Genomic DNA, 15,875 nt, shown 5'->3' with positions numbered 1-15,875 from the left:
TTGCCATGAAAGGTTGGACCAGATGATCTTTGGAGGTCCCTTCCAACCTGGGCTGTCCTATGACACCCATCAGAGATCAGTACAGAGCACACTGTGAGGGCTCATGATGCAGAAGATTGTCTTTACAATACAACAAGACCTCTACATTTTTAGCACTTAAGTCTCAGTCAACCTTTTTTTTTTTTTTTTTTTTTTTTTAAAACGTTATAGCACTCTGGAGGTGATTTTAGAATTGTGTTCATGGTATCGTTCAACTCCAGAACATGTTTCTCCAGTATTTGTTTCCACCTCAAGGTGAGGAAACTTAAGTAAACCTGGACAAACAAACATTTTTACTTAATAGATTACGAAACTGCTTTGCCTGCAGAAAAACAGTCTTGATGGCATTATAACTTGATGGAAGTATTGCGAAGTCTATGGTTTAAAACTAGAAGCTGAGCTTCTACCATCAGTCATACACAGCATTTGCCACATCATTTCTGCTTTCACTTCCAAACTCTACAAAATACTGCTCATGATTCCTCAGAATATATGGAAAATATTTCACGGCAGCACAGTCAAGAGATTATGTTTCCATTTCTTTTACAATGTACTCAATAAATAGTTGTCTTGTATTTTATAGAGTGATCAAAGCTAAGAGTCATGATACCACCCGTGACATGGAACACTTTACATCCATAAATGCCATGAAGTACAACACTACACAAATTCAAAGTAGTGTAACATGCTCTCCGTAACTGCCTGGACAGGTCTTTCGCTTCCAATCCTGCGCCGGTAAAAAGGGATTTAGAGATATATTGCCATCCTAATCCTTACCCTCTCGGCCTGCATGGTTGACTTACACAGTGGAAGCAGCAAGCTGGGACATATGACTGGAACAACTTACTTTCAGTTGACTGCAACAGAGGAGGGATCAGTTTGCGGCTGACTACTTTTTGGCTGATGGCATGCAACTACAAACTGTGTTTTCCTTGAGAACAGAATGTTGTGAAAAAAACCTGCGGTTTTCAGCAGCTACCCATACCCATACTCTTCCACAGATCCACAGACAACGTTAGCGTACATTTGCTAATGAAACTAATAACCTAGGCTCTAGACAGTACTTGGTTGTTTATGAATACGAGATCATCATTTATATCTTGTTACGACGCTTAAAATTAGCCAGGGGTGCTGACTGTGGGCAGCATGCATCCCATTAGGCACACCCTCTATCGTCTACCCATAGCAGCTAAGCCTTCCCAACAGGAATATTGTTGCCAACAACAGAAATTTCCAAAATGTCTCACATCATACCCGAGAACTAAAATAAACTTACTTCAGATTGCCCCGCCTTCTGAACTAAACTATAAAATTGCCAGGATTTGATAGGAAGAACAAATAACAAGTAGTAGTAAAAGAACTTCATTCTTTTACAGTCCTTCAGTTGTTTTTTTTTTCTGATATGATGCTGAATTTATCACTTGTCTTTGCGAAAACAGTCTTCAAACGTATAAATGGCTGCCTACTTTTTTATTTTCTTCGTAGCAAAGCAAATGCATATGATGTGCGTACAGACAACAAGCCAAGAGGAAAGCTAGCTCTGAATTTCCAGCACATCATCTACTTCTGTACCTGAGGAGGCCCCGGTAACCCTAATGGCTTCCTCCTGTTCCTTGAGCCAGCCACAGACAGAGAGGAGCACTCAGGCAGCAAGCGACTGTGGGGCCTGTACCTCCACTCACACTCTGAAACAGTACAGCACCAGCCAAGAGCTGAACTCCACAGGAAAATACTGCCTTCGAAGGTCAAGTAAGCCTTCAAAATTCTGAAAGCTTAACATAGATCTTGGGTAAAACTTTAGCTCCTAACCCATGCCAAAACATTGAGTTCCTTCCACCTCCCTCCTCTTGTTGCAAGCTTCTGACTAGTAAGTACTTCAAGAAAAGCTACATTTCCTTCCTTAGGGCTTTTCCAAAGAATGATTCTGTAACTCTCCGAGATCCTTTTTAAGTCAAATGCAGGAAACAATCAATTAAGTTTTTCATTCCCGTCCAGTTAAACTAGTAATGTTAGGTTTCAGTTGAAAAGCTCAACGTTATTTGCAAGAAGCAGTAAAAGGTGATGACAAGGCCTGATGGCCAGACCCAGCACATTACCCTCCAGTGGTTACAGGTAGCCTCTCCTCTGTGTATCCGTACGTACTACCAACACCTCGTGTTGCACCTATTACAAGATGATCACATACATATATGTATGTCTGACACATCACTCTCTGACTTTTGCAACCTGTTTTCCCAAAATCTGCTGTAACATCAACTGGATATTTTCACTTTGCAGGTACAGGGTAGTATTAAACAAAACAGGCATATCAAATAATTACTATCAGAAATTTCTCTACTCAAAGAAAAATGTTTCAAAAGAAGGGTTAACAGTTCAATTAAATAGAACAGGGTTGGTTGCACTGAAGGACTTCATTCCCTTCTATTTGTACATTCAACATGGAAATACCAGGACAACTCAATTTATTACAAAACCATTTTCTAAAGAGTATACAGAACATCAAACTCTATTCGTTTTTCTTTCATACCTCAACAATGCCTTCCAAATGACACACCATGCGGTCTTGTATATTTTACGATATTTATACCACACACATTAGTAGCATTTGATATTCCAAAATTCACATGGGCTTATGCAAGCACATTGAACAACAGACGCCTAGGAAATTCCTCTTTTTTACTTCAAAGCAGTTGTGTAAAAATATACACAAACTTTAGAAGTACACTATCTTCCAACATTATTTGAAAAAGCATCTGAAATATATTTGGGCTGTGATTACACAGTAATAGGTATTTACTTATAGCTATTGCTCTCAAGTTGAAATCATTACACAGCTTTTCCAACCAATTAAGATCATTTGAAAATCATATGATCTTCATATGATGTTACTAGTACTGTAACATTGATCCCATTTTTCAAGCACACAAAAAAAAATGCCAGAACAACCTTACAAAAACCAAGCATATTATTAATGACCTTTACAGAAAATGTTTTGTAACACAGATTCCAGTTCAGCAAGGGCTTGTGCTCCAAGTAACTTTATATATATGAATGATCCTATTTGACTCAATGGGATTACTCATACGTGAAAAGTTATTTCAGAGGCAACTCATAATATAAAATTCATAAGGAAGATGAGGTAATTAAACAACTGTCAGTAAAGGCCTTTCTGTGGTAAACTTACATAAAAAAATAGTTTAAACATATGTATCAGAATTCTAGTTAACAAAGTCTTATATACTATAAAATGCATATTGTATAGTACTAATGGAGTCCTGAAAATAAAGTCTCTAAAGAATAGTTAAATGTATTTTTCATATGTTGTGCTTAATAGTGGCAAAATTCAGTCTCACTGATGAATGACTTGGTGATTTTATTTTTATTTTCTTGCTCATATTTTCATGTGTGCGTATGTATGTATCTTATACGCAATAGTGAAACATCTCTGTTGTTCTGTGTTTTGCCACAATTTACACCTAAGTAACATAACGATGTAACAGAAATTAGAACTTGGCACCATTAACACTACTGATGCATTCACCTTGTCCTCAACCGCATTGTCTCCTAGACACAATAAAGGTGTAGCCAAAGATTTATCCTGCCAATAAGATATAGTTATAGGTCCCATGAAGATTACTGACACTGAAGTACCAAATATGTACTGGCCTTGGACTTAGCAGATAACATGCCAGTTTTGAGACACATTCAAGTTGACAATAAATCAGTATCACAGTTCCAATAACAGGAAAAAATACCTTAGAGGAATTTTTGTGTTAAAACATTCCACTTTTGAGTAGCTATTAAATGGTAATGATCATAATGGACTAGGCAGTAGGGTTTTTGTGACTGAAATGTGCAGCCATTTGACTATGAAGCTAATTTTTTTAAACTTCTGTGATTTTCACCTGCACAGTATTTTCCCCTTAAATCAATTTTGTCTTAAAAAAAACCACAAAAAAAACCAAAAAAAACCAAAAAAACCAACCAACTCAAACAAAAGATGTTTTAGTAGCAATCTTATTATGAATTACACTTGTTTTCTGTATCTGCACATGCAAACACTTCCACAGCCTCCATAATACCTCCCTTTTGTGCATACTAAAAAGCAATAGTTATGGGTTATGGAAAGATAGAGAAAGCAAGGCACACTAGTTCAGTACTGCTTACCAAATTGTAAATGTATTTTTTTCTCTCCCTCTCAGAACTATCTCAATGTTTGTCATCAGAAATTCCTTTCCAAGAAGTTTGTTAAAAGGGTACCAATTTCTCAGGGTGTATGGGTTATAACTATTGTTTTTCAAACACCCTTTTGAACTTATTTCAATTTTCTGTTTTTGATGATAGTCATGCTGACAACTTTTTTTGGTCCATCAAATTCTGTAGTACAATTACATGAATTTACTTTTAATAAATTACCATCTTTGCATATATCAGTCAAACCATGAAGACTAAACACTTGCAAATAAAATGCATTATTAATTTAATTGTCACAGCCTATTTAGCTAGCTTCTATTAGTATTTGCTATAATATGCAATGTATCAGAGGGCAGAATCAAATTCAAAACATAAAGAATAAACTGATTATATTGTCCTAGAGAAATTAAAAAACAGCAAGCTTGCAAAATTATAATCAAGGCATTAATGTTTTAAATAGGTAAGAAAACTATGTAACTTAATTTATAATACGTTTATACCCAAAGTGATGGTTTAACGTGCTGAAGAAGTATTTCTTTGGTTCCTAAAGCCATTAAAAGGCATCAAACTCTCTCATAATAGGAAGGGAAAGACGGAAAGGAATGCAACGGTGGTTTGGCATTTACTGCACTAAATCATGTAGCTTAAACATCCACCATTAGCAGTGAGGGACTGCTACTAGAAAACTATATTGCTGTTGTAGCTCTGCCACCACTATTCGATGCTGCTCTACATTAAGCTGAAGTGCCAGCTAAAAAGGTATTGTAGATAAGAAGTGTTCAAAAGATGGAAGAAATTTCAAAAGACGACAGTATGAAGTCACTCAAATATCACTTCTTTATGCTGGCCTGGGGGTAAAGCTGCAACAGCCTGCGCTAGCAGATGGGGCAGGGAGGTTGCAGGCCTGAGCTGGGTTCTTTGCTCCTCGGGCAGCCGGGGCTGCAAGGGCTCTCAACCTGCCACCTTGCAGAGGGGCAGCAGGGGAGGGACCCCCCTCCTCCTCCTCCTCTTCCTCTGCCTCTTTGCGCCATGCCGGAGGGCCAGCCAGAAAGCCTTTGAGGAATATGGGAAGAAATGGGGAAAATCGAAACAGCCAGAAGGCTTTCAGAAGAAACATGCAAACAAAAGCCAGCACCAACCAATTTAGATTATAGCATCCTGCTTGTTTAGGAATTCATTTCAAGATGATGATCGCTAAAAATATGCCTCTTGGGGTAAGATACTATATTTGGAAATCTATTGTATGTATCCTTTATTGCACACATATTCACTAGGGTAACACAAGTTATCTCTATGTTGTATTTATGATGATTATACAGTAAGTACCCCCTTGTAAAAGAACATATTGGTATTGAATGCTTCCAGTTATAAAATAAGCCACCAGAGCAAAACATTTTTTGTAATTGTTGCACTATGACAAAAGATAACCAGCATAAACTTTAATATGATATCTGCTTTGATGAAACTGTAGTAGTTGTTTCGATGCATCATTCTATATTTTAGATTAAATAGAGTATCTCAAAACTCTTTAAATAACCATGTGTTAGGGAAATTCTGGTTAAGCACTTTGTCAAGGAAATCTCATTAAAAATATAAGCACCACTTAAATACTTAAGTGCTTAGTCAAACATAAGGTGTATACGGTGTGTTAATTTAAAACTCTACTCTTAGGTCACTCAGTGATTTAAGTGTGACAAACTTGTGAGGGAAGGGTCTAACTGACTATCATTTCCAGTGTCTTTAACAAGACACGAACACGACCCAGAAAGAGTTTTGCAGTGTTCTCCTACAAATCCTGGCTATCATTTATTTTCCCCTTCTTTCATATCAAAACCAGAAAATACTCTACTTATGAACACCTACACCAGAAGGATGAGTGACAAGGCAGCAATACTTGAAACAGTACCAAGTATCCAGCAATGAACCCTGCAGGTACAATACCTCCATCTACCCAGACTGAAAGAGAATATGACATCTATTGGCTATCCAAAAACCATCAAGTTTCTATAGTTGCCCCAAAAATTCAATGAAATAGCAATAGCTATGCCACAATGTGCCTAATAAATCTGAGGCAAAATCTGTTTATCTGCAAACACAGTGCCATTTGTTTGTAAAACACAGTTACATTTTAAATCACAGGAAAAATAACTTGCTCACAAAAAAAGTTTGAAAGTAAGTAACTGTACACAAATAAAAAAAAAAAATTAATTCATTTTAAAAATATTCAAAACACCAGATCTCTGTTCCTGCCCAAGAACACTAAGGAAACTTTCTTTTTGGTTCCTCTATGGCTTTGACCTCAGTGATCAACATAAATCTCAAAGTCATTTTATAAACCTATGAGCATCTAGGCCAGCAAGTAAAAAAAATAGAATAAAATTTGATCTTGTAGTTGGAGGTACAGTTACAACTATGGAAATTTTGAGAAAATATCATCACCTGTCAAAAAAACGCCCAAAAAGGTGCAAATCCTACACCTTTTACATAGAATTGCTTTCTACAGCAATTTTTCTATTGACACCCACAGACAAGTCGTAAGCACGAAACTGGCAGAGCACTTAAGCATGTTAGCTCCCTCTGTAGTTGGAGTTGAGCTAAAAGTCCAGGTGACTTCATTTTGTGTAAGATAAATATTCCAGATAAGGTCTCCACATATTGTACAAGGTAAAATAAGAAAGAATTTTAGTTTACCTTTCTTTGGGTGTGCCAACTCCATGCTTGCCCAGTAAATGAGTATTCAAATGCTTCTTCATCACAAATGCCACCCTACCAAACAAACAGAAAACCCAGGAAGATTACTTTTTTTATCATCAATACTTCTTTTTTTTTTTTAAATGCAGCATTTTTCTGTTTTTAGCATGCACCTGAGCATATTTTATTAAAGGCGGACTTTTAAAAACCCCTGCTAGACTACGATTTAAATCTGGGAGTCCATTCTGTAATGACAGATTTTCTTCAGATTGCAGTCACTTAGCTATTTTTCTTAAGAATAAGTAATCACAACCATACATCACTGGTCAAAGAATGGAAAACCTGTTTCTGCTTCCCTTTGCACATTAGAACATCTGATACAATATACCGGTAATATAGTCTATTTTACCTAAATAACATTTCTCACATTATAAACTAATACAGTTTTAGTTGTGCCTTTGAATTTATTTAAGTCTAATGGGCCCATCCTGCAACCCTTCTTCATACAAGTTTTTAATGAGTAACAAAAATACAGTAAGATCAGATGTTTTAATCACTGATTATGTCTGGTCAAACTTCATTGTATTAATTATTTAAAGAGGTATACATGGAAACAAATTAATAGCCTTAGTTATTTTATAGCCTTGTGAAAAAAAGGATGGAAAAGGTGAAGCACGTGTTCTTGAATACGCTTTGAGCCGGAATATTGTTCAAACTGGCAAGACATTGTTCAGAGCATCAACAGCAGCAACAAAATATATACCACCTTGCATTACGTTTCTACCAAAGAAAACACAGATAATTTACTTTAATTTTGGTGACATACATAATGAAACAGATAGGAGCCTATTGAGTACCATTCTTCTGCTGATAAGACCACAACATCAATATAATTATGTCATGTGACTGCTTCAAACAATTTAGATATCAGACTGAAGCTTCAAACTAAAATGGTTCTCTCGATAAGCAAAAATTTTACTGCTGCAACTTCCAGTGTGAAAAGGGCTTGCAAACATTTTTGTTAATTATGTATTACAGCTGTCCTTCATAAAGTTAATTACTAATAGCTGAAAGGCAATAGACTATTTGCATATGTACATGAAAGGCATGACATATGCAAAAATATGATTTTAATTAGCATTCCATGATATGAAGGGCTACAAATCAAACTGGCATGTTATAAGATTTTTAACATTAAACGCTGAATTCATCTGGACGTGTTTGCAGTAATGGACAATGGAAGGACTGTAAAACACTAGCACTATGGGGTATAAGAGCCACAAAAGCTAAGAGACAGTACTCTTCCTTTACAAATATGTTAATGTAGCTTCTCCATGTCTGATCTACTTTGGGCACTTTCACATTATTACAGAGAATCTCTCTTGTGCATCCCTTAAGGTGTAAGAATATCATTCTGTCTTATTTAAATGATAGCGATGTCCTTATTTTTTATAAAAAGGCATTAAAAGATATCTTAAATACTTTTCCCTACACAGTTTATAAGTATGGCTTCATAATCATTACAACTGTGAATAATCTATCACACCGTTACCATCATTACTATGCAAGTGTCATCAGAACGACTGTACGTAGGGAAAATAATTGTAACAAAATAAAAAAATGTGTTCTAATAACAGCACAAGGCATTCAAAACGTACTGCCCTTGCTTTTCAGCAGAAATACTAACCACTTCCACACAGCCATGAAAGGTACCAAACAGATTTTAATTTAGTAATACTTGTATTTCCTATTACAAACCTCTATTTTCCCCCTTCTCTAAAAGAAAAATAAAACCAAAGATATTACTGTGCAAGGGCAATGTGCAATCAAAGTTGCTATTTACATGGAATATAAAGATCCCAACCAGCTACACAGTATTTCTAGGGAAGTTTTTTTTTTTCTTTCTTTCTTTCTTTCTTTCTTTCTTCTGAGCCTGTGTACTTGAAGCTTCCAAACAAAAGCTGAACATTTTTTATACCACGCAACTGCAGGGGGTACAAACAGACATACCTTTCTGCAAAATCAAAGACAAAGGCCTTGTGAATAACATGAAGCAATTAATCTCACATTAGCTGCCTCCTCTCTGTTGTATCTACGTTCTGAGTAACCATTTTGCTGCTTTTACACAGCACAAATAAAATGAAGATTGACTCAGTAAGTGCCTCAGCACCTACTAACATTTTAAGCTTTTAATGTAAGGCTTGAAGACTTAAGACTTGACAAGTGCAGAATGCCTCCGTGCAAGCCTGGAGTGCTCAGCATAGCTCAGGAACAGCTCCCCACCTTACAGAATCAGGTCTTAAAAAGAAAAGCAAAGTTGCTATTTTCATAAGAAATTGAGAATAAGATTAAAAAAAATATATTATAAACAGAGACAGTCCTTATTGAGACAAAAGACTTTTTTTTCCCATAGAATTCAGGCAAAGTCTAAACATCTTGGTTTGGATCTGAGTTTGAGGACAACCTAAAAAAAAAAAAAAAAAAAAAAAAAAAAAAAAAGACAGGTGTGGGAACTATTTGTGCATGTTTACCAAATACTGCAGCTGATTTTAAGAGAGGTGGTAGTAGTGTTTGCTGGCTTTACAAAACAAACACAAAAAGTGTTTTCAGTACATTGTTAACCCCGGGTTTCTAAGCATTTACTGTTTTAGTAGTCAAAATATATTGGTTTTATCCATGCCAACAACTTATCTCTGCTGATGTAAACCAGTTATTCCTAAGATACTGCCAGAACTGAATAGATAGACATGACTTAGCCTTGGTCTTTTTAAACGAATCTTAAGGGAAGTCTGGCTGGCACCAGTAAGGCCTCAAGTAGCAAACGCTTTCAAGATACGTTGCTCTAATACATCTTCAAATCAAAAAGAATCTTGTCAGTTGCAGTAAGCACCAATTCAGGCTTCACTGAATTTCTCACTTCCTATTTTTTAATTCTAGCAGAAATAGAAATGTTCAAATGCTAGAAATTAGCTGGTTTCAGAAACACATCAAAAGGGAGTAGGATAAACGTGTAATTGCCATACTCTACTGCTTCCAGTACATGCAAACCAGGCCAGGCTAGAGGCCTGGAACCAGTTTTACAACCTCTGATCTGGACATCCTCATCCCCAACCCACATGAAGACAAGAAATCACAGACCAGCTGCTCTCCTGAGGGTCAGCTCTTGTAAGGCAGAGCTGTCTAGTCTGAACATCCAAGTCATGGGCACTGGGAGTTCCCTCCATTCCTTAGGAAGACTGCTCCTAGAAGGCTCCTCTTGCAGCGGAAAAAGGTGAGTAGGTAGGATTTTGTTTGCTTGCAGTGGCACTCTGTTGGTTTAACTTTTTTAGTGATTTGCAACTACTCTGGCTCCAAACTAGCAACATTCCCCATCTTATACTATGTTTGAATTTCAGGATAAATTAAAGACAAGTTGAAAAAATGACACAGAGCTTGAGAATAGCATCCATACTCCCTGTGGACAATTTTTTGCACGAAAGCTATAAATAAAAATAACTTTCAATCATAAATATAGAAGCACCTTTCCCAAAACAAGTTTGCAGAATATTCTGTTTTCACTTTCAAAGAGTTGTGGCTTTGTAGGAATGTGTCCACTCGTATTCCATGGCAGTCTTCAGACAGTACTTGGACTCACTCTGAGAATGTCTGCAACTGATTTAGGAGCCTCTACAGACTTGTCTTCAGTTATAAAAGCACATTTTAATGTACAAAAGAAAAAAAGGGACTTCTAATTCTGGGAATAAAGAAACATATTGGACAATCTTTACTTCCACTTTTGATTCTAGTGTAATACAAGTTCTTCAGCATGTACAATGTTTATCATTGCAGTACCCAAGCAATATGAACAATCTGTCATGTACTGTCTGTTCTCTCATTTTCTCTGCAGGGAGATAATTGTGCTCTGTGAAGTATCTTGTTTTGAGAGGGCAAAAGATTCCTGGTTTTATTATGTTTTGAATCTATAATAGCTTTTTTCTTTTTAATATGTACATCGCTGTGTTAGTGAAAAGCCAAGTTAAAAAAACCAAAACAAGCATTCTGCACCATAAAGTCATGAAATCTCTTCTTTCCTGAGTGTTTACCAAGTGCTCAGCCTTGGCCTAGTTCCAAGGAAGGAGCTACATCTTACCTCTACCAGAAAGTCTCTTGAAGCCATGTCAACAGACCAGTCATCTTGTAACTGCACATAACTGCTGAGGAGGACCAGCACGAGAATTTATTTTTGTGGGACTCTACAAACAAGGTATCCAGCAGTTGAAGAGCAATTTTAAATCACTTCTCAGTGAATACATTGCTCTCTGCAACTGCTCTAGGAGAATTTATCTTACAGACAACAATGTTCAATGACGGCAGAAAAGTCCAGGTGAATAACAATGAATATCTACCCGTTATTCATATTCTCAATATCCTTTACATCTCCTTTAAACTGTCCAGACATCTTTACACGTGAATTTAACTCTGAGAACACAGGGAAGCTACTGCATGACATGTGCAGACCCCAAGTACACAGGATGTTTTAAAAACTCCTTGAAAGCCTTTTTTAAAACAAACAAACAAAAAAACCCACCCACAAACAAAACCAAAAAAAAGCAGAATATAATGCTATTATTTTTAAATTTTTAGTATTTATTACTTGGTTTTGTCATAGGTTTCAGGCACTCAGAAAGGATAGAATGGTTTACCATTTTGGATAAATCACCTGGGACATCTGACAGCTTCAAGGAATAATGAGAAAAAGGATCTCAAACTTTTACACACCATCACAGAATATGAGGAAATAATATATTATCCTGTCTGCATCAGTTTTTGTTTTCCATGATCCATGCTTGAATTTCTATCCCTGTAACCAGAAAATCAAGGCAAGCTGCACGGATCATGCCAAGAAGGGGGACAGTACATTCAGGCAAGTAAATCACAACATGGACTCAATGGTTCTTATTACCTGAATGAAGTGCTCTTGTTCTTTATCATGTCTTGAAATATGCTGCAAACCCTAATTGTTTGTAGTTGAATGAGTGGCTCACCAGGAGTCACGCCAACAGGTCTATCAATTAGTAAGAGAAAGAAATAGCGCGGTTTCTCAAGGAATATCACAACCCACATGTATTTCGGAATGTTCAATAAAATTTGTATATGTAATTACAGATTTTTGCACGTACTTTAGATTTGTACACATAAAAGTAGAACTTCATATATTCAAATCAGCATTTAGTCAAATAGTACATAAACAGTCTATACAAACTTAAAAAAACCTTTAAGTTTTTAAGGTCTAAAATTATACAAAACGTTGCTACCCAAATCTCATCTGTCTGTCAGGATCTTGTATTCAGCAGGTCAGCTTCAGGAACAAGAGCATAGAGGAAAACACAGAACTGCCCAGAAAGCAATGGTTTTCTATGAACAAGTAATCTTTTTTTCCCATGCATCAAAAGTCTAAATTCCTGGGAATTTCTTCAAGTCCATCATTCGTGGATGTTTGCTGATTCTGAAGGGTCCAGACCGGGGTGCTGATAATTCTCTTGCATGACTGCGCGCAAGGGACTCAATTTAAAAGAAAGTATCTGGCAGGGCAGAGTCTGGTGTGGAAGATATCCAGTAGTCTGAAAGGCTTCATGCCCTTTGTGACAAGATGTCAGGTTCAAGTAAATATCTGGCAGGGCGAAGTCTAGTGTGGAAAACATCCAAATACCTGAAAAACTTCATGCCCTCTGTGACAGGACGTCAAGTCCTAGAACCCTGCATAGGAAAGCTGGGGTTTTCTGCTGACTCATTTAGCAGCCAAATGAAGCAGGTCTTATTACTTCCAGCTAACAGTTATGGTTATTCTTCTTAAGTTTAAAAAAAAAAAAAAAAAAAAAAATCAATAACATTTCAGAAGGTTAGCAAGTCATGCGTAATCACCCAGTCTGCGATGTTGAGAGCGCTGTGACCCACTGCCTCGTACTCCCTGCTGACACCATGTGTTAAAGAAGGATATGGCTATTTTATGCTCCACCCTCGCTAACGCTCATAATTAAACTGGAAAGTAAAATGCATATGTTTGGCATACGTGGCTCCTTCCTCCTCATCTTCAAGTGTGAGCAACTTGGCAGACTGGAAAATGCAAACTTTTTCTCTTGAAAAGAGAAACCAAAAGAGGCAAACGAGGACAACTTTGCCACCATTAATAAGACAAGAACCACAGTAACACAGCAAGAATATCATGGTAATTAATGGAACCTAAAGACTACCATAAGTTTCAAATTTCTGAGAATTATTATCCTTTCTGCCTTAAGTTTGAAGGTGGGTTTTTTTTGTTTTTTTTTTTACAATTTTCCATGCAACAATCAGGTATGTTTCTTAATTATTTATTAACTTTTCAACTTTGCCATGGAGATGTTTTGCTGCTAAAGTTCCAAATCCAGCATTTTCAAAAATTAATTTTATGTCACTATGCAATCATCAGTGCTAGAGACTACAACCTGCTCTTCTAAAAATACTTAATCTCATTTTTACTGTTACTTGGAATGAGCTCGCAATGAAGCAGAGATGTCCAATGAAAAAAAATGAAGGAACAAGAAGACAACAACTTACATTCGTGGAATACCTGTACACAGCTTGCACCCAAGGTAGACTTGGGTATCACAGCAGCTACTGTTCCTGACTTGCTTTGAACAGGATGACAGACAACAGGATTGTCAATGTGCTGTTCAATGACCTGCATCAATCTCAAGAATAATTTACTGCTATATCAGACAGATCATTATGGATGAGTTGTGCACTATCAATCAATCGACTGTGTTCCTGCATATTCCTGCATCTATCACCCAGAAGAGAGAGAAATCCCTCAACGTATTCTTGTTGCTTTCTGCCACCAATCTGCGTCCCTCAAGATGTGAAAGAATTATTAGCCACGTGGCCATAAAGCAGTAGGAATGGGCATAATTACCTCCTCTTACGTATTCTGGCAGAAGAGACCTGGGTACAAAGGAAGAGAAAACTAAATAAAACAGAAAACATCCTCTACTCTTCCACTCAAGCTGTCTTGGAGAGATCTCGCCACCCAAAGTTGCTGAGTCCTCTCACCATCCCTCTTTTAAGAGATGTATGTTATAATGTAAACCATCCAGGACAGAAATTTAGTCTGTCATTGCAAGGACTGTGGCAAAAGCGGAATACTCTGGCAGTATTTACATTATTTCCTCCCCCATGAGGGAAATCGCGTATTTGTTATTGTGTGCCTCACCCAAAGTTACTTATTTTGTAACTGAAATCAGAAAGGTTTCCTCTAAGTTAGGTATAGGTCCATTCTGAATTTTATTGGTTTGTGGTGTTTGTGGTGGTGGTGTTTTTTTTTTTTTTAAATACAAAAAGTACCTTTCAATAGCAGATGCATGAATAAGCCAAGTCCAGACAGTGATAAGTGTTATTAACATAAAGGTAAGAGGAAACTTAAGGGCGCAACTGGGAACTTTCAGATTTGGAACTACAATAAAAAGCTGCTCACATGGCATACAGTGCACATAAACTGTACCTTATTCACTGACAACAGTTTCCAGAGACCACACACTTTGCCTCCTTAAAGGAGGGAGAAAGCCATTCCTCACTTCAGTGCATAACTCTCTGCTGAAAATGGGACCTAGTTACTTCAAAAGAATCTTACCGTGTGGCTCAAAGCATACGGGCTGGATGGCACAATTAAACACTAGTGCATGGACAAATATTTCAGTAAATGATGCAGCATGGTATTATACATAAGAAATATAGTCTGGACCATATAAAACACCGGCAATACACTTTTAGATGTGCAAGCATAAAAAGTGACAGAACAGGGCCCAAAGCATTATCCATTTCATAATGCCATAAGAAAACACCGCCGGAAGGTCATGTCTGCCTTTTCAAGCCATAACAGCGTGCAAACCAAGGGAAATACTAGTCAGCTTAAAGTAGAGGATTTCTCTGAAAACAAGAAGTGGAGCTTTCCTTACGGTACCCTGTGACATCTCAAATGAACAACGAAGAGTTTCAAGTTGTGGCAACCCTCCTCGCCCTCCAAACATCAGGAATTAGGAAGGCTCTAAAATTCACAGCAAAATATCATTTATGAATAGACTAAAAATTAATGACCAGTAAAACAGGTCAGACCAAAAAAAAAAAAAAAAACAAAACAAAAAAAAAAAACACCAAAAAAAACCACACACCAAACAAAATGCAATCAATTTTAGGAAATGCATACCTTTTAATTCTCCCCAAACACCTATGCTTAGAAAGGAAACTGAAGTTGTTCATGCACCATTACTAAAAATAACAATTTACTTCAACAATATGCTGCTGGGTATTCTTCTCAAACAAAATAAAATGTAATGAAGTATTTTATTTTTGTTTTAAACCTGGTTTTTCTTACCGAATGTGAATTGATCTGCTGTCCATCTAAATATACACAATTCTGTCATGGAATAAAAAAATGAAAAAAATACCCCCAAAAACCAAAACAAACATTAGCTAGTAAAAAAATGAAATACATAGGAGATTGTTTATTGCACAGTATATTGCTAAACTGATAACTAAGTAAACAAATGGCTCTCTACTTATTTTGTTTGGTTAATGAGCAGACTAAAAATAGCTGAACAGTGGCAAAAACTTTAAAGTCAGAAGGTGTTCACTCTGTCAGGAAATCACCTTACACATACATGAGAAAATTAGTACTGCTACAAGAAATGTTTGTTTCAATATTCAGAGGAGTTAATGAATGTTAAGTGATAATGGTAGACAGCAGCAGTATGTAATTACATTTCTAAACACACCTTACCAAATCACTTCTAAGCTAAAAGAATCACTTGTTCTATTAATTTTCATTGGTTATCAAACATCTGTAACTGTCACCTCTAACAGGTGTTTGGTAATCTAACAGCTGCACAAAGCACTAAAAAAAAAAAAAAAAAGGAAAGGAAAAAAGAGACAGAATCACAATG

General features: G+C 36.6%; 1 protein-coding gene across 1 annotated transcript in view; it reads right to left on the bottom strand.

Moving 5' to 3' along the window:
• The window catches only part of ZNF407 (zinc finger protein 407), a gene marked incomplete at its 5' end in the record, with an annotated part of 353,220 nt that overhangs the window by 207,388 nt on the left and 129,957 nt on the right, over positions 1-15,875 (bottom strand). The window contains one exon of the mRNA XM_082329092.1: positions 6,925-6,999. Coding sequence (XP_082185218.1) covers positions 6,925-6,999 — 75 coding nt within the window. The remainder of the gene's footprint in view (positions 1-6,924; positions 7,000-15,875) is intronic.

The sequence above is a fragment of the Platalea leucorodia genome (genome assembly GCF_965183815.1).
Source record: "Platalea leucorodia genome assembly, chromosome: 1".
NCBI lineage: Eukaryota > Metazoa > Chordata > Aves > Pelecaniformes > Threskiornithidae > Platalea > Platalea leucorodia.
The sequence above is the reverse complement of the archived record's forward strand: the minus strand, read 5'-3'. Positions and strand labels throughout refer to the sequence as shown.